Source organism: Harmonia axyridis, chromosome 3 (assembly GCF_914767665.1).
Source record: "Harmonia axyridis chromosome 3, icHarAxyr1.1, whole genome shotgun sequence".
Lineage (NCBI taxonomy): Eukaryota > Metazoa > Arthropoda > Insecta > Coleoptera > Coccinellidae > Harmonia > Harmonia axyridis.
The window spans coordinates 59,600,317-59,621,960 of record NC_059503.1 but is presented as its reverse complement, the minus strand read 5'-3'; the positions used below and the strand labels follow the sequence as shown (position 1 = coordinate 59,621,960).

Below are 21,644 nucleotides of genomic sequence, written 5' to 3'. Positions count from 1 at the left end.
ATTTCTGACCTAACTCTTCCTTTCTCAGAGCCAAAACAATTCCTTTTCTTGAATACTTAAAATCCCGAAAACTCACTCATATACCAATTTACCGTTCTATTTAACTCATCCTCATTGAATAATACTCTAATCTTGAAAATAAATTGTTTTGCTCTTAGTCCGGTTTCGCGATCGACGTTCGAATTCTCAACCCTTCTCAATAAGAGACCCTAAGCGATTATAAACTGACTTCCTACTTAAACCTCAACAAAATCGTAACCTCGTACTTATTTAAGACCGCCCCAACAATTGCCCAAGATACCATGCCAATTAGATCATTGGTTAGAAAATTTTTTATCCTTCTTCAATTTTTTTTGTCAACAGACCTTTAACCTCGGCTTCAAACTAGATTTTTCTGTCGTCTCAACAAAAACCATACTTCGACTTTGCCTAACGAGCTTTTTGCTGTGTCATCTGGGAACGATCCTAATGGTTCGTCGCATGTATCGAACTCAGCTAATTCATGATTTAGTTTATGCTTTCTTATCCGTGAAAAATATATCGATTTCACCAACGCAGTGAGACCATAACTAAGAAAAGCCATAATTGAAAAATAAAACATCCTGCTTCTAAGATAAGATCAGTTTACACAAGTCACGATCGCTCTTTTGAATTTAACATATATTACTTCTGAGTAATAATTCCAATAATTTCAATAATCTCCAAATTTCCGATTTACTACAATGTTACTGATAGCATTTCGTTTGCAGCTCACCGTTATTCATCCACAACCTAAGGATCCCTTACCAGCCCACGCAACCATCAACCAACACTCTGTTCTGATGAGACCAGCCGCTGTGGTATCCAGGGAATACATTCCATCCGAGCATATGGCCATGGTAGCTACCGGGGGATCACATGCGGTTACCATCATCGTCGTTGTATGTATCGGTTTCTTGCTCTTCATGATCATTTTGGGAGTGGTGAGAATAAGAGCTGCCCATCACAGAACTTCGGCCGAAGAACAGGAATCCGAGATGACATGGGACGATTCTGCCTTGACCATCACTGTGAATCCAATGGAGGTAAGTTCCGATTTTATCATGTAAAGCGTAAACACTTCTATGCTACAAAACATTATTCGTCTGGATGATGTATAGCTTTAATTGGAATACTCTAGTTATTTATACAACAAAATATTCGAATATTGACTAATTTGTATACGGTAGAGCGGTTTGCCAACGGAGGTGACTTTGCCAAACTGCCTAACATTGCCAAGCTCACATACTATTCAGCATTTCACAACCTGGCAACATACGGCAACATCTTATTCACGCCCAAAAAGTTCTACGTCAGAAAAATGCAATAGTAGCCATATAAGGCATGAGGAGCAGTGACATTTGTGGAGATGTCTTCAAAAATGAAAAACCTAACTGAACCTAACGGTAGTAGAAGTGTTTATACTTGTCTGCGTAAATTACGTGCATGGTCACCAGGAAAACCTCCTCAAGAAACTCCAAATTTCATGAGTATAACACAGGACAGAAAGACAAGTTTTTCATTCCACGACCGAGAATCAGAAGGGAACAGCAGGGTCCAAACTATATATGCCTGAAGTTCTACAATGGTCTCCCAGTAGATGTCAGGCGTTTATCACCGAGCGCTTTAATAAGGCTGTCAAGAAGATACTGCTGGCGAAGATAGTGTATACTCTCAGTGAATCCTTGGTTAATGTTTTTTATTGTTCTTTTGAATTGTCAATGTTTGTTTTTTGCGTTCATATACACCTTTTGATTGTATTGACGGGCCATGTACCTTTTGGATGGTGATATCTGTTTTTACATGAACTTGTGTATGTTTTTAAGTACGAATAAATAATATATTATACTAACTGACAAAGAAAGTGCAACACTCAGAAGAAGCTGTTCAAATTAAAATTTTTTTTTTGGTAAAACATAGATAGTATAGCAAGGAGTAAATGATTGAATTTGGAGAATAAAATCGTGAAGGTTTTTTCATGAAAACAATTTTTGTTACTAATATTGTAGTCGTTTTTTGCAAATTTTTTAAATTTTACAAAACAAATCAACTGTTCGAGGAGATCCAAAGTCGATTTTTATTTGTTGTTAAAATGCCTAGAGAACGTGTACGCGGAATTTATCGCCAGCTATGTGAATTTGAAAGAGGTCGAATTATTGGTCAACGGGATTCGGGTGTTGTCCTTTCGAGAAATTGCTAACCGTACAAACAGAAATCCAACTACTATTATGAGATCTTGTCGAGCGTGGTTCGATAATGCCCAAAATCGAAGAAGAGTAGGCACCGGACGTCGAAGTGGCACAAATGAAGTTCAAGAACGACGTCTAAGACTTATGGCCATTAGAGACCGATTTGCGACAACTCGATCTTTGGCTGATGAGTGGTTAGGATAACAAGGCCATCCTGTAACTGTCCGAACGGTTCACCGTCGGATAAGGTCTTTTGGACAGCAGCATTATCGACCCATCTTGTGTTACCTCTAACGGTTGAGCATCGCCGGCAACGATTACAGTGGTGCAGAGAACGTCAACATTGGGATGTGGAATGGCATCAGATCGTATCTTCTGATGAATCTCGATTATCCTTGGGTGCACATGATGGCCGAAGAAGGGTTAGACAACATCAGGGAGAAAGACTTGAACCTCAGTTTGATATTGAGCGTCATATATACCGAACAGTAGGCGTTATGGTTGGGGTGCTGTTGCACATGCAAGTTAGTCATCTTTAGTCTTTGTTCGAGGTAACATGACCAGCTCTGCGTTACCTTCAAGAAATAGTGGAGCTATATGTTCTCCCTTACCTTAACCGGTTCGAGAATCCTATAATTCAGCAAGATAATTCCCTAACTTATGTTGCCAGAGTTAGTTTTTCGAAGCGACCCATGTGAATATTTGGCCATGGCCGCCCAGATCCCCTGATCTTTCGCCCATAGAGCATGTTTGGGACATCATGGGTAGAAGTCTTGGTAATTTACCTCCGCTCCTACGGACTTTGGTGGCTCTGAGACATGAAGTACAGGTAGCTTGGGATAGTATTCCTCAAGAAGAAATAGACCATCTTATTACATCAATGCCGAGACCTGTTTGGGAGTGTATAGATAATCGCGGGGGACAAACACATTATTAACAAAATTATTAAAAAAAAATTGTAAACTGTTCGTTTTTTCTCCGAATTTCAATCATTTACTCCTTGCTATACTATCTACCTATGTTTTACCAAAAAAAAAGGTTTAAATTTAAACAGCTCCTTCTGGGTGTTGCAGTTTCCTTGTCAGTTAGTATATAATATTAAATTACTTTATAAATCTTCTGGAGTTGCAAGCACTGGCTTATCACCTGACTTTTTTCAGAACGCCGAAAGGAAACTCGAAGGCAACAATGCAGAATTCACCGACTCTGACCAGTCTGACTCAGAGTCATCGTCTGATGATGACAACATGGAAGGATCCTGTCGAATTCCCGATTCTTCGGAAGATGAGGATGAACCCCCAGTACGCAGCCGCAAGCATGACTATCAGAACGTAAGCCAGCTGGAATGGGATCACACCACAATGTAAGGTCATGAGGATTCGGTCGAACAGTCGGTCAGTTGAAATTTAGGAATATCTAAGGTGTTTAAGTTACTTTAGCATAGAATGACACTGTGGTGAAACTTATCTGGTAAGTCAGTAAAACACTGGTCGAACTAGAAAAGTTTCCACTAACATTTCACACCTGAAATGGCTTAGCAATTCCAACACTACAGGTCAAAAAAAAAATGATTTTCTCTCAAAGGTAACAATCACCTTACACTGAAATGACTACGGCCGACAAAAAAGGTTATTTTTCAAAAAGACATTTTTCACTTTTTAGAGTCCTTTGGGTTACCCCAAATGTTCATCAAAATATGAAAAAAAATAAATTGTGCCATCCCCTCTAAATGTTCATTTTCTCGATTCCATTATTATATTTCATACCTAATTTCCTACGTCAGAAATTATTTTCGGTTTAAAATTTTCGTCGGTGTAATCAATAGTTGCTATATTCAACATTATCTATTTTTTTTTTATGAATCATGGGTACTAAATATGGTTACTGAAATATCAAACGATCGTCCATATATTGAATTTTAGAATTATATACACTTAGTGTATCCTTTTCGACACTGTTAGATAGGATATCTCAAATTTCTTCATCGAAAAAACCTATTTTTCAAGAATGTTGCAACTAAATAATTAGTTCCAAAATTCTGTGAAATATTTGATAAAAAACTTTGAGAACAGCTATTTTCTTCACGCTTCTCGCTATGTTTCTGTTGATGCAATGATTCTGTTAAATTTAAGATTTCTAGAAATAAGGATGTTATCAATTCTCTAAAGAAGAATCCCGTACGTTACAAACTAACAATTTTAGCTTCGGAAAAATCCTAAAGCTAAATAGGTTTGGATATTAAAAGCACTATGCACTATGTTCCTATAAATAATTTATAGAGCTTAGCGATCAAAATTCTACTTTATGTTCTCACATGCGAAAAACATCGTGTTTCTGTAGCTATTTGCTTAGTATGTATGTATGGGATTATTTTTTGATCTGTAAAAACTTTGCAGCTAATTTTTCAGCTATTCATAGTTTCAATATATTTTTTGCTAACTTTTTTATTTACTTATCTTATTTTTATTTTGTTTGCTAACATTAATATAAGTATTTTTAATTTTGTACTTAATTTTTTCATTTAATATTTCCTGATTTTTCTAGGCAGTTTATAATATTGAATATCTCGATGAATATTTCAAAATCATATCAAATACTTGAAAAATGCAATCACTTTTGCGTACATCTATCAATAGCTGTGCTGTATTTCACTCATAAAAGTAATAAAATGAAAACAAATATTCACTCGTCTATTAGACAATGTTCCTGTTTTAAATTTTGCACAAACATCTCTTGAGAAAATATATCATCAATACTAACCATTTTCCGATATTCAGACTTGTTTGTATCCTCTCCGTCTTTCTCTCGCACAATCTTTATTTTGTTTAAGTGTAGTAGTTTAAAAAGTGTACATAAAATTTTGCAGCTATTATTTTTTGTAAAAGTAGGAAAAAGAATGGGTACTTAATAACGTTTATATGAATAAAATATATATTAACAAGAATTCTTTAAATTTCTTTGAACGAATACATGCTTATTTTAAGAGAATGCAATAGTAGACATTAAAGAAAGAAAAATTTATATCATATTATGCAATATGAATGTTGGAGATTTCCAGTTTGTTAAGTTATATTTTTCAATCTTCTCAGTTTTTAAATGTTGACTTTAGAATAGTTGCTGTGATGTCAAAATTGTTTAGTTTAGGAGAAAAAGAAATGAGCACTATTGATTTTGTGGATTTTCTTCAAGATTGAATAGACTAAGGAATTTTAGAGACAGATTAAATGGCTAAAATATATTTCATTTCAACCAAATGTTTAGCAGAAATATCTTTCTATTTTCGACATTGCACCTTCTAAATCTTTTCTTTATCAATAGGAGAATGTCTTCCGTAATGAGTTGTAAAGATATCTAGGCTGGTTCGATTAAAAATTTGATCTTGAAGAATGAAGGGGAAAAGTAAATCCAATGATAACACTATTTTTGACAACAGTAACATTGGTACATTCCAAGCAATTTGTAATCTTTGTATCTACCAGTTAAAACGCTTTGTTGTGTGTACATCATCATGAAGATGAAATATCCGAATGTTTTTAGATGTTATACCACAATAATTATGTAATACATGAATGTATATTAAATAAATATATCAAAAAATTTATGTTCACTGTTTTGTTATTGGTTTTTGCGAAAGAGAGATTGGTAATATAAAATATCTAGGATTATGAATAGATAAAAATAATATATCAACATCGCTAAATCCATATTTCGCCTCCTGGTAGTAATTGAATCGATTAACAAAATGAAAATTATTTTCGAGAGAAATTCACACGAACACGGAGACAAACTTACACGAGACAGCCGAGAAACATCAAACATTACCACCAAATCACAACAAGAGCGAAAACTAACCCGATTCCCGAGTAACCCGAATAGTGCAGAATAATTGCAGTTATCAGGCATGCCTCAGAGCCCTCAACCTATCTTTAGAAGCCGCCTTCTAAAGCGGACAAGGCGTAGGACTAGGAATATTCTCGGTTTCTTGTAGCCTCGATGTAGATAACGCGCTAGACATACTTGAGTGAGGCATGCCTCGAACTACTTCTTTTAAAGAGGAAGTGGGAAGAGTCATGAGATTGAACATGAATATTATTATTACCGTGTGATGTGAAATTGAGGATGACATGTATTAATAAAATATTCTCTTAAAACGTGTAATTTCCAGAATTTATTTGATGAGGCACTGCCTCATAAGACAAGCCATAAATGGCTAAAGTGTGAGTTTAATTCTAACTAGATAATATATCTGTTATACTCTGCAGGTGTTACAAAGTTTATGAAAAAAAATCACGCTATATAATTGCTGCAGCCGGTATTCATACAAAATAGAGTTTTATATGTGCATACCGTTTACACACTAAGTTCAAAAGAAAATAACCTCATTTAAAAATAAAATACTGTCTAAATTGTGCAAGTAGTTTTGACGAAACTGTATAGTCTAATTTATGATGGTGCGCTAAGGTATATTATACAGGGTGTTTCCTAAACATGCGGCAAAAATTCAGGGGGTTGTTCCTTGGACTATTTTAAGCATGTTTTGTCCTTGGATGATTTTTGAAAAACCTCTTTGTTTCGAAGATACAGGGCGAACAACATTTTTCATATTTTTAAAATTAATAATAGTTTAAATAAAAATGCCTACCGCACTGTGTTTACTAAGTAGGTACAATTTATTTTTAAATTTGTTTAACAACATTCCAATTACTAAAAACGGCCAGTTTTTTGACTAAAATCATTAGTTTATACCACTCCAGTAGAAAATGTGGAAGACTTGCGAAATCGGATCATTGCTGGGTGTAACTTAATAAGAAATGATCCTGGTGTTTTTGAAAGGGTTCGGCAGTCAATGAGGAGAAGATTGGATGCTTGTATGCTGGCTAGAGGTGGTCATTTTCAACAGTTTTTGTAGGTTGAGTTGAATTTTCATGTAATTTTTCATAATAAAATGTTATTATCTGAAATTTTGTTTCCCCTATATCTTCTAAACAAATAGGTTTTTCAAAAATCATCAAAGGACAAAATATTCTTAGAATAGTCAAAGGAACAACCCCCTGAATTTTTGCCGCATGTTTAGGAAACACCCTGTATATCAGATTGATGCAATTGGTTTTTTATCAGAATGTGAGGTTCTGCCTGATAATAGTTATTTATTCAAAAAGTGTTGTCCAACTCGGCCTAACGGCCTCGTCGGACAATTTCACGTCGAGTGCAATAAACAATTTTTGCACGAATTGCATACAACATTTTTTCTACGTTCATGCAAAAAGCAAAAAATGATTTATTGAGGTGCGGCACTAGGTGTAGGAAAATGAAAAGCGCAACTTGAATACTTTATTATTAATATCGATTAGCATTGAAACAGGAACTAATACGTTACGAACAATTTAACTCAAACTTTATTTTTACCCTCAATGTTGAAAGTGAATGAACAATTGACCATATTCACCGTCGCCATATTGTTATGCGACAATACCAACTACCCAGTGTTCCCAGCGGAGAAATTTTGAGTTTACTAGAAAAATACCGCTAATATCAAAAATACTATCAGCCATAGAGACTATTCTTCCACTGACTATTTCCAAAAATGAAGCGAAGCCTTCATTTATACACTCGGCCACAATTAATTTGTTCAGAAAACCACCTTTCACTAATGTTTTTATTTCCAAAAGGTGAAATTTTTGCAAAATATTGTCCCAAACAAGCCTATCTGACGTAGCAGCCAGAAAAGGTACACATAAACTTCACTTAGAAACTTTATATTGTGGAATTTTTCTAGTAAACTCAATATTTCTTCGTTGGGAACACTGGGTAGTTGGTATTGTCGCATAACAATATGGCGACGATGAATATGGTCAATTGACCATATTCACCATCTGGCTGCTACGTCAGATAGGCTTGTTTGGGACAATATTTTGCAAAAATTTCACCTTTTGGAAATAAGAACATTAGTGAAAGGTGGTTTTCTGAACAAATTAACTGCGGCCGAGTGTATAAATGAAGGCTTCGCTCCATTTTTGGAAGTGGTCAGTGGAATAATAATCTCTATGGCTGATAGTATTTTTGATATTAGCGGTATTTTTCTAGTAAACTCAATATTTCTCCGTTGGGAACACTGGGTAGTTGGTATTGTCGCATAACAATATGGCGACGGTGAATATGGTCAATTGGTGACAGCACGTTGAAGTAGAATGACAGATGAGTGCAATAAAAATTTATTGCACTAGTGCAATAAAGAACTTCTTTTTCCACTAAATATAGTTCAATAATGTTTTGCTTTTTGCATGAATGTAGAAAAATGAACTTATGGTTCGCCCCCGGCTCGCAATAATTAGTTTTGTGGTCAGGCATACAAGGAAGTAAGTATCTGAGACTACTGCTCGTCAAAACTTTCGAATAGATTTTTTGAGCGCTAAAACCAGTTACCTCCTGCTGTGGAAGCTGCACCATCAGTGAATGATAATCTACTCAAGAAACGCTACAACAGATAGATCAACCTCATTAATTCAGTTTTTTTTTCTTGGGTAGGAATCGTTGCTCTATCGATCTCAAATATTTTCAACGCTGCAGTGTCGCCGCTTACATCAAAAGTACTAAAAACTTTGATATTTCAAATTAAACACCTTGTAAATTTTTTCTACTAGCCGTTGCCTCTTGATTATTAATGTATCAACTACCTTGTCCTATCTAGCGATTTTCGTGTATTGATTGATTTTTGCGAAACAGCTTCAATTTAACAAGCAAAACTTCTATACTTGGAATTGTAGAATGCTGTTTCGGGTACATAGTTCCTACTCAAGAAACCAAAATTTCAATATAATCTTAGCATCCGTTCTCAGTCAAAAGTCTATGGGTATATTACCTCCACCCTCTTATTTTAATTTACAATTACTATCATTTTATATGTGTCAAACTCCATTGTTCACCAACAAAATATTAGAATACAGAACAGTAAATATTCTCCACTTCATAACACAAATCATTTCACGTAAATAAATACTTTCTAAAAAAAAAATTTGGATTACAACTAATATCAAACATGAGTGAAATTGAGTATGCTTCAAGTAATAATTTCTACTCAGGGTGGTTAGAAAAATCAAAGAATATCTAGTTTTCAATTTTATTTTTATTTAAAATATAATTATTCATTATCTTCTTCCTCATTCTCTTCTTGGTCGTTGATCTGGAAGTATCTCAACTCATAACTATCTTTTCCTGATGCTACTACTCTCAACCAATCTCTGAGGTTGTTCTTTTTCAAATATTTTTTGGTCAAATATTTAAGATACCTTTTGGAGAAAGGAATTTCAGCAGATAAAACTAGTTTCGTTCCCTTTTCCTTGGACAATGTTACATAGTGTTGTCCGTTCTTGCCACTGAAGTTGGAAAGTTTATTGTTAATCTTTATTTTAGCCTTCAGGTAAGTCTCCTGAAATACAGAAAAAGAATTATTATCATTATTAGAAATTCAAACAGCAGTATTGAATAAAACTACAAAAACTAAATTTTGAACAGCCATATTTAAAAACTCATCATCGAGTCGTACCATATCGTTTGAGACCATTCCCGAATGAAAATTGAAAAATCAAACATTGATATGTTCTCCGAACAGGTTGATCAAAATTTTGTTCAGGTAAAATCAGCTCTTTAATCTATTGGGCATAACATTGGTCTTTGAATAAGTAGCAAATTTTAGGCACACATTTTCAATGAAAACGTAGGTATGTTAGTGAGGAATTGATGACACTATGTATTCACCTGAACTAATCAAATTATTTGAATAAATCCAAAAAATACTTACGAAATCTCCGAGATCCATGATACTGTCTTCAACTGGATGGGTGCAGTCAATGGTGAATTTCAAGGATACCTTCTTCTTTTTGAGACCCTTTCCACGGATTTGTTGTTTCTTTTTTGGCTGAACCTTAGCGGCAGTTGGTTTCTGCATTGTCTGGAATCCACAACATTATTAGTTGTGTTTCAACCAGACATTTGCAATGCAATTGGATGCTGGTTGAAAACATGTACTACGAAAATAAAATCTACAATTTGAACATGAGGGGTAAAATTTTCAATAAATAACCAGCATACTAAACCCTTCTATTTACAGAACATTTCCTAATTTACAAAGATACAAGTTTGAAATGGAACTATCTAAAATGATTAATAAAGAGAACCCTTATGCTCTTTATACAAAAAATATATATATACATCTCCTTTAGGTGTTTTAACGATTTCCTTATGAGATATAAGGAAAATGGCAGCACAACCATAAGCAAGACATGGAAGTCCGAGATTGAAAACTTTGATGAATCTAAAGAATGAGTCTTCGAACTCTAAATTTTCTTTTTCCCTTTTAGTACAATGGTATTTTATGTAGGGGTAGCATCCAGTTCTCAATATGTGGTAGTTAGAATGCCCAACGTGCCAATTGAAATGAGATTTACCCCATTGATCATCGATTACACTATTATATTTTACAAAGTAAGAAGTCCAATGAGGTTCTTCACACTGACTGAGATAAACGGTCAAAACTTCAGACGAAAAGGGTTTCAATTTATTCACTTTAGGTCCATTTGAAAGGTATTTCATCATATTAGTGCAAATATTCCGTAAAGAGGTTAAGTTAAACATATCTTCTTTTATTTATTGAATCAATCACCCATACTCCTCTAAGGTTTAAATATTCTTAAATAAGGAACACCATCAAGTGAACAGAAGAAATATTTTATCGTAATTAATTGAATAATTATAAACAAAATTCTCTAAAAATACTTACAGCAACCATTTTGTCGAATTTTCACAGGAGTAACCCCACTTTACGTGAACAAGACAGCGATAGAAACGAAAAGGAAGAATCACAGAGTTATGAATAAATTTTCTGTTTGAAATACCACGGTTGAAATCAATGTTACCAACATTGTTATGTTACCAACATTGTTCTTCAATATTGTTCAATTATTTAATACCAATTTGCTTTTCTTCATATATGCAACACACACCTATATGTCAGGGATATAGGAATTTTAAATTGACAAAATATATAAGCAATATCTTACACTTAAATTGAAGACCGCATTAACGCATATGGCCGACCCCAGTTTTCGGAATCAGTGGCGTAGTACAGTATTAACTTCACTATAATAACGAATGTGAGCATTGAGCATCAAAGTAAACAATATACAGGATGATTTATTAGCTCACCTTGAAACTTTGCCATATGAGATCATGTAATTTTAACAAAAAAAAACATTATGGGAATATATGTCCGATTTCAAGTATTTAAGGAAGTAAAGGCTTCAAAAGCATCTTTCTATTGATATGATTTATTAATAAAAAAAGTATTCTTAGAAACAAGCGTAAATGCACTTGTCAGTAGATATTCCATGTAATTCTCGACTGACGCGAATGCGTTTTCATTATAATAACCATAAATGAATATCATATTCATTTATGGTTATTATCGCCATACGTTTTTCCGTGTTGTAAATTTACATTTCAAGGTGTAATCTTGTATCAATTTGTTACAATAATACCTACTGACAATGAACTGACAAGTGTATTTACGCTTATTTCTAAGCATACTTTTTTAGTGTTTGAATCATATCAATAGAATGATGAAACTTTTGAAGTCATTTATTTCCTCAGATCCTTGAAATCGGACAGATGGTGAGTGGTCCCACGATGTTTTTTTGTTGAAATTACATGATCTCATATGACAAAGTTTTTCGATGAGCTGATAAATCACCCTGTATATCTACTTGTGTAGCTAGATTCACCTTCTGTTTATAGAAATTTAAATGTTGTCTTCTGACTTTGGCGTTTCGTCCCAAGATGAAGACTCTCCTTTTTCTACAAATCGTTTGATTAATTTACAAAATAGAAATTCATTGCTTCGTAATTTTATGGATAAACATTTTTTTTCTTCAAAACAATTTCCTAATTATTTTATCATGAGGCCGGATCAGATAAAAAAATAATTTTTATATTCTATGTTCTTAGTTTTGACATAATACATAACCTTAAATCTAATATACTAGCAATATACAAACAATTAATTGGTGCATATTTTTGTAACTATTCCAATTTTTAACATTAGTATTGAAATAAAAAGATTGATTGTTTTTTGTGAAGAAATCTTCTGCTGCTAATAACTTTGGCGATATGGATTCGCCGCTGCCATTAACATGTTTTCCAGACCCAGATCAATACAACACAAAAATAGTCAAAAACTACATTGAAAAGTATATCAAATCAACAGTACCAAAGGGGGACTTGAAAAACCTAGATAAAGATTTTAAGTATTCTTTTGTCTTGGATAGGTTTTCACATGTCAATACAATTAAACGTCCAAAAATCAAAAAAAACTTTCTCACAAGGAAACAGAGAAAAACTCTAAATTTACTCAAATTACCAAAAAATGGGTGGAATTATGATTCTTTAGCACCTATACATGAAATGTGGAAACAGTATTTGAGACAAAATTTAGATTTGGCTAAGAAGGCCCCTACTTGTCAAGATCAAGATTGGACTAATTTCTCTACCATCATTGCTAAATCTGAACTCATTGGTGCTAAAATAACTATTGTCAGATCAAAGGTACCTTCTCTAATTGGAATGCAAGGAATATTAGTGTTAGAAACTAAAATGACCTTTCAAATGGTAACTCCAGCTTCTGAAATAAAAAGTAAGTGCGATATATTTTTTAGTTCACAATAGACTTTGTATTATATTTGAGGTTGAAGTAACAATACTAACGTTCACAGAATTTTGTTTTGTTTTTAAAACCATTTTGATAAAACTGTCTCTTTAGAAATGATTACTTCAACCTCAAGTGGAGGAATGTAAAATGATCTTCAAATTAGTAATCTCTCTTATGTATCTCTAAGAGTTAATTCTTTTTTTTTCAGTAATCCTCAAAGAAACTTCTGTTTTTGAATTCCTGTTAGACAGCATGAAATTCACGATATTTGGAAAACATCTGATAACAAGAGCAAGTGAAAGGAGTGTAAAAAAAATTAAAGGACATATGATTCCAAATCTCTAATTGACAGTTCGATCCTAATAGAAGAAAGTGAATTTTTAATAGGAAGAAGTCCAATGATAGCCGAAAATCATTATTTTGTTTTTCTTGAAGAAGTATTTTTATAGTTTCAAAATGGAACTCGACGGTAATGGTTTTGGATTCCATTTGTCAATTTAATATTTATAAAAACATTTAAGCGGACCTTCATTTTTTAAATTACGTGATACTAACTTAAGTACACGTTAACATTTTGCATATTTGTTAAGTGCTATTTGATGCTGCATAAATGCACACTAACACCAGTAGATTTGTTCTCTTGTAAGAATATTTCGAATTTGTTCAAGGAAGTCAAGAATACTGCACTGTGTTCTCAATTTATTGTATATAGATTAGGAATTAAAACATATTGTATATTTTTGTTTATAAACGAATAGAACATGCTTGATATTTTTGTTTCGAGGAAATAAAATATGAAAATCAATTCCAATTAAAAAAAAAATGGTAAAAATTTGATATACAAGATATTTCCCAAGTAAAACATATTTTGTAAATATATTGACAATAAAATTAAATAATTGCGCAAATTTATTCTTCATTATCGAACCATTAAATCTTCACTTGAACGTGAAATATCAAAGAATATTAAAAATAATATAAGTTGATGGTCCTCATTATCCATCAGATATCAATCAGTGTTTTGTTGATTGAATTTTTATATACAACATTGTAAGGAGTAATTTCATCTTATAATTATTCAATTCAAATAGAAATCTTAATTAAAGGAATATCTTGTACATCAAAAAATTCTGATTATAACAATGCACAATCTTAGATTTTACATTCTTTGGCAAGAGTACCAATAGGATCCCAGGCAGATAAAATTATAGGCTCCAATTTGGAGGTTTCCAAAACTTCTGGTGGAACATGTTTCTTATCCACCACTACTTCAAAATTGTATTCCATGAACCAATCTGTGGTCATTAGTAAGTAGCCTTTCTCTCCTTTATCATCTCCCCAAGAATTTTCAACACGAAGTTTGGTGATTTTCCCATCCTCCTGAAAAAATTGTGAATGAGCACTTCCACAGAATTTTTAGAGAATCGGCCATTTGGAAAATAATAGAGCTAGACCTTTAAATTGGCCTCACAAAAAAAAACTAGAACTACTATCATGAAAAATTTGTATTTGGCTAATCGGAGAAAGTGGTACAAAATCCTAAAAAATGATAGAATTTTGAATGACAATCCACCCAACCCTCATATTATAATTTCTTGCAAATTTTATTCAGAGATGTTCGTAGGGGGACAGATGCTACCGTATTTTTGAATCTTGAAAACTCCCTCCTCTACGAGTGGGCTACAACCCCAAGAATTTGAATAGGGGTCGAGTGACAACTCATTTTGAAGATCTTTGAATTTACTTTTCAGTAATGTCTCGAATTTTCAAGTTCGGTATTTTGACAACAAAACGAATTTTCTCTTCTGATCCTCATTTTATTGTGCACATAAGAAACTTAGATGTTTAATAGATGTGTTAAGCACTAGAGGTCTCACGTCGGAAATGTAATGTTTCTAATGATAGGCAGTGATGAGCCCTTCACCTATGGTTCTTCTTGATTTCCAAAACACAGGATTGACAAACAACTACTATGACAAAGATACCCAATATTTGATGTCTCTGTAGTAACATATATTTTTAAATAAAATTTCATTTTACAATTGATAATTTCATCTTAAATTTGAACCTTTACCCATAAGGCTACCATGTTAACAAAAATTTGAATAAAGATATCCCATGTCAAGAGAATGATTCTAACTTCTCTTATATGATCTATCAATTGACTGGGAAAATGGGTTTTTTTAAACACAGCTTATTGTAAAATCACGAAAGCACTGTAATTTATTAAATATTTTTCACTAAAATGAAAATTTTCCACTAGCATTTTATTCGAGAAAAGAACAATCATCAAATTAAAAATTATTCATCATAAACTGTGTTACGAATAATCACAAAATTTAAAAACGGATAATGGCACAGCCTTCTACATTTACATTTCTATAGACGGCTGTGGTAATAGAGTAAACTAGTTTCTCTATTTCAGTATCGTAATAAAGTCATTACAGTTCTCAAAACAGTGCTGTAATGAACTCATTACAGCATCGTTTTCTGGTTGTCTCTACTGCCTTTCAATCCTATCATAATTTCAACAAACGTCCATAATTGTTAATATAATGTATGATTTGGATATAGTGAAATGATTTGCAGCATTGTTCTCAATTTCTCTTAATTTTGATGGTGTTAAATCGATTTCGTCACACATAATTCATGAATTTAATGAGTAATTTTAAATTATTTGAATTCGATACGTACGATACAAATTCAAATTGCGTAATCTGTCAATTTTCGTAACAGTCACACCAACTGCCAAGATACAATACAAAAGTCACTAGGATGTATAATTTGAATTTTTAACAGAATTTCGACAATATTTTACAAAGCTTGTCTGAAATAGAGAAAATATCGTCTAATACTCGTTGCAGAAGGCAATTCCAACACTCTTGCCTTCGAAAACTCGCTCGTTTTCGAATTCCGCATTCGTGTTGGAATAGGAGCCCATTCTGCAACCTGTTTTAGAATATACTAATACTGTTTATAACGTTAAAATTTTCGAATTTCGAACATTTGATTCAGATGGGGATTCAACATCATATAAACCCTGAGATATAGTAAAAACGAGAGCTATTATTTTGTATATTATATGTTACTCATTGAGTTTCATATCTTACTTTTATAAATGTTAACGAGCTAACATCAATTATATCATCGCATATAGCGAAGTGACACATATGACGATATTATCACAGATTACTAGTACTACTAGTACTAATCTGTTACTTAGTCTGTGATATTATCATCACATATAAGTAGTTCATGAACTAAAAAAGTAAAAGTCAAGGTCATGCATGGTCTTAACCTAACAATAACTATTAATTTTAAATTGAATAATCGGGAACAAGGTTCCCTAACAAGAGAAATTATTTTACATTTTTTCCAATATGACAAATGTATCATGATCCAACTATTGGTAGAGAGGCAAGTCATAATATTAGGGATGAAAGTATACGGTATTGTTGAGCTTACAGCGCCATCTAATGTTACAAAACAGAAGCTAATTCTGGCCAAATAGATCACTGTAATGTGTTCAAATTATGACCTCCAGATAAAAACCAGATGTATGGACTGATTAGCTTTTGTTTTGCCAATTTCGAGAATATTAGTTAAGCTTCGTTATGTCAACTGTACGTAGAGCTATCAACAAATTAAGATTCTTGTTATTTATTATTTATGAGTTTTGTGCCATTATGTACCTATATAAGTATATCTTTCATTATAGTTATGATCTATGGAAGCAATTCTTGTAATTGAAATACCAATAAACTCTCTCTCTCTATTTCAAATATTTGAATTCATTCCAGTAAACGTTTCGTGTTTTGTTACACGACTTTGCACGATCATACTCGGTTACACATCGCTTTTGATTGGTCAGTATCGGGTTTTAATTAATGTATCCAATCAAAATCAATGTAAAATGATCGAAATGACAAGTATGACATTGCGGCGCCGCCACGAACTAAAACTAATATTTTTATTTTGGTCGAATGTCATTGCATTCAAAATTTGACGAGTGCATACACCATGGTTTCAGACCTCCAGATTTGACGATATAAATTTTCAGTTGAAAATTGACAGGGGAGAAACGTAGATTAAGGTCCTTAGGTAATTATTTTAAAAAGCCTTACTTACGTCTATATCAACTGCTGTAAATACCATAGCATGTGTAACAGAACTTTCTCCATAAATTAACCTATCAGCTTTACAAAGATCATTGTGGCAATCAACTCCAAAAACAAGGGGAAAGTCATGCCTACGATAAATAATGACAATCAATTTTGGGGCTTTTTCGTTAACTTAAATACTTACACTTTCAAATCCAGTAGTCCTTGTTTATTAGCGAATCTTTTCGATACATCACATCCAAACCAAACAGCCTCTCCACTTTTGATACTTTTGGCAGTGACATCGAGTAAAAGTTCAATTGGTTGGTTATTGTATATACAGGGTCTTCCACCGACCATGTTGTTCAAAAATTCTACAGCATAAGTCTTCCCATATTCGTTAAATGGCCTGGGATCAGCAACTAAACAAACCTTTAACAAGCAGATGTAAAAAATTATGAATGAGTTTCCAGAGGATTCTGCGAAAAAATATTAATTTTCGTTAAAAATTGCTTAATGGTACAACTTGGTTGAATTTTTAATCTTGAATTTTCTCAACCTCTGACAGAATTTAAAATTAAAATGAACTAGTTGTTTTGTGGAGAATTCACTATTATGTGTTCGACAACTGTAGGTTCAGCACTAATATTTTCACAACAATCAAAGGAAAGAATAATACCTTATGTTAGACTAGAAATAAGGGGGATCTTGCGGTTAAGAACTTGGTGTGTAACTAATTCATTGTGCTAATATTCTACCAAATAAATCATAAATAGAACAGTTTGAAGTAATGGGTGTTTTTTTTCGAAGTATATAACTTCAAGTTGGCATTACTGTTCAAGATGGCGACCGATTCAACAGTTGTCAAGTGATTTATTCTCAGTTTGGTTTGGCAATTCATCATGAATAGACTCACGTCTGAACAACGCTTCCAAATAGTGCAATTTTATTTCGAAAATAATGGTTCTGTGCGGAATACGTATCGCGCACTACGTCCATTTTATTTTGTTTAGCGATGAAGCGCACTTCTGGTTGAATGGCTACGTCAACAAACAAAACTGCCGCATTTGGTGTGAAGCTAATAATCAAGTGTATGTCGAAACACCGTTACATCCAGAAAAACTGACTGTTTGGTGTGCTTTATGGGCTGGTGGAATCATTGGTCCGTACTTCTTCAAAAACGATAATGGCCAGAACGTTACAGTCAATGGTGATCGGTATAGAGCCATGATTACTAATTTTTTTCATTCCTGAATTGAACAACCATGATGTCCGGGAGCTGTGGTTCCAACAAGACGGCGCAACATGTCACACAGCCCGTGCCACAATCGATTTATTGAAAGACACGTTTGGTGACCGCCTAATTTCACGTTTTGGACTTGTGAATTGGCCTCCAAGATCTTGTGATTTAACACCGCTAGACTACTTTCTGTGGGGCTATGTAAAGTCATTGGTCTATGCGGATAAGCCACAAACCCTTGACCATTTGGAAGACAACATTTGCCGTGTTATTGCCAATATACGGCCACAAATGTTGGAAAAAGTAATCGAAAATTGGACGTCCAGATTGGACTACATCCGAGCCAGCGTCATACGCCAGAAATCATATTTAAAATGTAATGCAACAAGATTATCTTGCGGATAAATAAAATTCATGTCAATCGAATAATCCATCGTTGTTTTATTGCAATTTAAAGTTCTATAGCTCTAAAAAAAACACCCTTTATACTCATACAACTATGTTAGCAAATTCAAACAGCAATGTTGTTTAGGTCCAAATAAACTCGATAAAAAAACAGCTTTCAGATTCCTGCAATGATTACCTTATCGTCCATATTGAAAACTGGCTTGACAAATTTCTCATAAAACTCTACTGCTGTAATCGGACCAACTTTATGAAATTGCTTATTTTTATCATAATAAGTCCAAGTAAATTGTTCGTTAGGAACACCCAGACAGATTCCCACCACTCTATAAATAATAGCCATCTGTTCTACAATTTTGTTTTGGATGTTCTCGGGACTTTCCCCGTTTTCCACCATGTCACGTAAAACTTTGGCATATTCTCTGAGCTACAACAAAAAAATACTTTTACATTTCAAAAACTGCTCAGTTGTATTTCAGTTTTAGGAATTCAGGATAATATAGGGGATTTAACAAAGACTATTAATATGGATATAATATAAAATTATTGAATACTTCCAAATTATTATCCAGAAAATGATTAAAAAATTACCTTGCTCCTTAAAAGACGATTCATTTTTAAACTTGTCTCAGAACTGTAAGTTTCAGGAAAACATTTTTTCGGCATAAGCCCATGCTTAACAACAAGATTATGGACCATATCCCATTGACCTCCATCAGGTACAGCATTCTGGAAGGGAGCATTTAAATTTTTTTTTTTTAAATTTATGTTTACATACCTCAAACAAGAAACAAACAAGTCTCCCATCAACAGGTTCTTTCCTTCTGGCAGTCTCAACAATGGCATTCAAAAAGAAATTAGCTCTTTCTATTTTGTCCCAGTAGAAAAGATAAGATTGGGAGAATTCAAAATCTTCCAGGTTCTGAGATTTGATGAAAGGAATGCGCATTGCATTCAGAGCAGAAAATAACCAACATCTTCCTGTATTTTTTTGATTGGTAACTGGTTTTCCTTCACTATCAATCTGTGAAAGGAAATTTAAAACTTCAAAGCCTTATACTAATGAAATTAATTCTTGAATTATTTTTTGTAATAAATTACTTTTAGTCAAGTGCAGGGCCGCCGCCAGATATTTCAGCGCCCCGGTAAAATAAAAAGGAGCCTCTGTTATTCCTCTCAGCTCAGACATCTTTTCAATTCCATATGAAATCGTTATTTTTTAACTCAAAATCACCTTGTCAAATTTATCAAACGACGTTTTGTGGATTTCATCAAAAAAACGTCCTGCATTGTTTAAAACAATTCAAACGATGCAGGACTTTTTTGCCCTTTAGAATTATTTATGTCCTAAAGGGCAAAGAGTCTTGTTTTATTATCCAAATTTGCGCCCCGGCAAAATGTCCGGTATGCCGCTCCTGGCGGCGGCCCTGGTCAATTGAGTAATTTTTACACTTATTTTAGGTAATGGCGAAATCACTTATTGAAAATCGTTTCTTTTTTCTTATTACAAAAAACACACATAAAATATTCACTAAAAACTGTGAATAGCAAAACTATAAAGTTAGAATATATTATGATTTTTTTTTTCATGATCATTTTTTAAACCTGTTACCAAAAATTTAAAACTTGAATGTCTGATACTAATGAAACTGTATAATTCCCATGGAAATTCTTGAATTAATTTATGTAATAAAGTACTTTTACTGAACTGAGTAATGTTTACTTATTTTAGATTTTGGCAAAATATCTTATTGAAACAATTGTTTTTTTATTATTATAAAAAACACATAGAAAATTTCGCTAAAAACTGTGAATTTAGAACATATTATAATTTTTATTTATCATGATCATTGTTGAGAATCTTTTATCAATAAATGATTAAGGGATATTCAAAATTCAAAGTACAAGAAATTATGTGCTTACTTTCAATTTATAAAAACTAAATTTTTTCTCATTTCAAATCAATTCAATTCTTCAAAAATCATTGATCTCAGCAACAATATTTTCTTTTCTTTCTTATGATACTTCCATTGTATGAAATTCAAATTAGTTCATATTTTTAATCTATAAATAAACATGTAAATACTTATGAGAATAATCATATCTGACAAGGTATATAAAATCACCAATTATTTTTAGAATGATGAATGACAAAGAAAGTAGCATGTGATCATCATTGCAGGTGAATGACAAAGAAAGTTGCAGGTGTTTTTATTGGACACAAACCTACTAACATACATTTTTGAATAAAAAATATTAATCAACTTTTACTGACCTTGTGACTAAATACGTGAACTGTTTCTTCCATTACTTTCCGAGTTAAACAAACATCAAATGGGTCAGTTCTAGAACAAACATTTAAGGCCAAAATGTTTGTTTTATCCTCCGAAAATTTACTTCTGAAACCATCAATGATGGATTTATTCAATTCTGTAAAAAAATGAATTTAATCAAAGAAAAACTAATAATTTCAACAACTTACCAACTTCCATTATAGTCAATAGCAACAAACTTGAAAAGAGAAATAATGCACTGTCACAACGATCAACAAAGGCAGGAAAATAAATTACGTGAGGACTAACTTCTTACTCAAATTCACCATTTATAATTTACTAGATTTTTTACTAGATCATGGATTATATGAGTGAAACAAAGATTCTAATAAGCTTTTTGACGGCCACGGTTTGAAAACTCTTAACCATCTCAAGATTTTTTTTTGACCATTCACTTGTATTTGAAATAAAGTAATTGCAATTATTTATAATTAGGATTTCAAGAGTATTATGGATTAAATTCATTACGAAATATTTTTTATTTATATACTAATGATAATAACAAACCCCAAAATAAATGGCCTGATCAAGTACGATAACTTTTTCCCTTCCGCACGTTTTGGCGAATTCGAATTAATTCAATTGAATTGAATATATGAATTCTGCGACAATAAAAAACCAAGTGGTTGCCCTTGAAGAATTTGGGTTCATTTTTATTAT

At 32.9% G+C, this 21,644-nt stretch overlaps 4 protein-coding genes across 5 annotated transcripts in view; 2 read left to right on the top strand and 2 right to left on the bottom strand.

Annotated features, from left to right (window-relative positions):
- Nucleotides 1–5,808, top strand: part of LOC123675582 (calsyntenin-1) — a 217,516-nt gene extending 211,708 nt beyond the window's left edge. For both annotated transcript variants that reach the window (XM_045610960.1, XM_045610959.1), the window contains 2 exons: nt 750–1,064; nt 3,368–5,808. In XM_045610960.1, coding sequence (XP_045466916.1) covers nt 750–1,064; nt 3,368–3,574 — 522 coding nt within the window. In that variant the 3' untranslated portion in view covers nt 3,575–5,808. The remainder of the gene's footprint in view (nt 1–749; nt 1,065–3,367) is intronic.
- A 3,504-nt stretch (nt 5,809–9,312) lies between these two features.
- On the bottom strand, nt 9,313–11,138 carry LOC123675581 (60S ribosomal protein L22-like). The gene is made up of 3 exons (XM_045610957.1): nt 10,984–11,138; nt 10,006–10,155; nt 9,313–9,633 (listed from the first exon to the last, which is right to left on the bottom strand). Exons 1-3 carry the CDS (start codon nt 10,990–10,992, stop codon nt 9,346–9,348), a joined length of 447 nt encoding a protein of 148 aa, XP_045466913.1. The 5' UTR covers nt 10,993–11,138; the 3' UTR covers nt 9,313–9,345.
- A 1,078-nt stretch (nt 11,139–12,216) lies between these two features.
- LOC123675580 (ribonuclease P protein subunit p29) lies at nt 12,217–13,670 on the top strand. Its single transcript, XM_045610956.1, has 2 exons — nt 12,217–12,891; nt 13,115–13,670. The coding sequence occupies exons 1-2, from the start codon at nt 12,369–12,371 to the stop codon at nt 13,249–13,251; spliced, it is 660 nt and encodes a 219-aa protein (XP_045466912.1). The 5' UTR covers nt 12,217–12,368; the 3' UTR covers nt 13,252–13,670.
- On the bottom strand, nt 13,593–21,559 carry LOC123675577 (bleomycin hydrolase). The gene is made up of 8 exons (XM_045610954.1): nt 21,134–21,559; nt 20,927–21,081; nt 19,430–19,675; nt 19,243–19,380; nt 18,830–19,078; nt 17,212–17,438; nt 17,035–17,155; nt 13,593–14,286 (listed from the first exon to the last, which is right to left on the bottom strand). The coding sequence occupies exons 1-8, from the start codon at nt 21,141–21,143 to the stop codon at nt 14,059–14,061; spliced, it is 1,374 nt and encodes a 457-aa protein (XP_045466910.1). The 5' UTR covers nt 21,144–21,559; the 3' UTR covers nt 13,593–14,058.
- Nucleotides 21,560–21,644: the final 85 nt, after the last annotated feature.

Coding starts and splice junctions, on each gene's coding strand:
- LOC123675580 (XM_045610956.1), top strand. CDS start 12,369: ATGGATTCGCCGCTGCCATTAACATGTTTTCCAGACCCAGATCAATAC. Junction 12,892..13,114: donor TCCAGCTTCTGAAATAAAAA/GTAAGTGCGATA, acceptor TTTTTTTTTCAG/TAATCCTCAAAGAAACTTCT.
- LOC123675581 (XM_045610957.1), bottom strand. Junction 9,634..10,005: donor TCATGGATCTCGGAGATTTC/GTAAGTATTTTT, acceptor TCTGTATTTCAG/GAGACTTACCTGAAGGCTAA.
- LOC123675577 (XM_045610954.1), bottom strand. Junction 19,079..19,242: donor ATCGTCTTTTAAGGAGCAAG/GTAATTTTTTAA, acceptor TTTTTGTTGTAG/CTCAGAGAATATGCCAAAGT. Junction 17,156..17,211: donor GGACTACTGGATTTGAAAGT/GTAAGTATTTAA, acceptor TATTTATCGTAG/GCATGACTTTCCCCTTGTTT.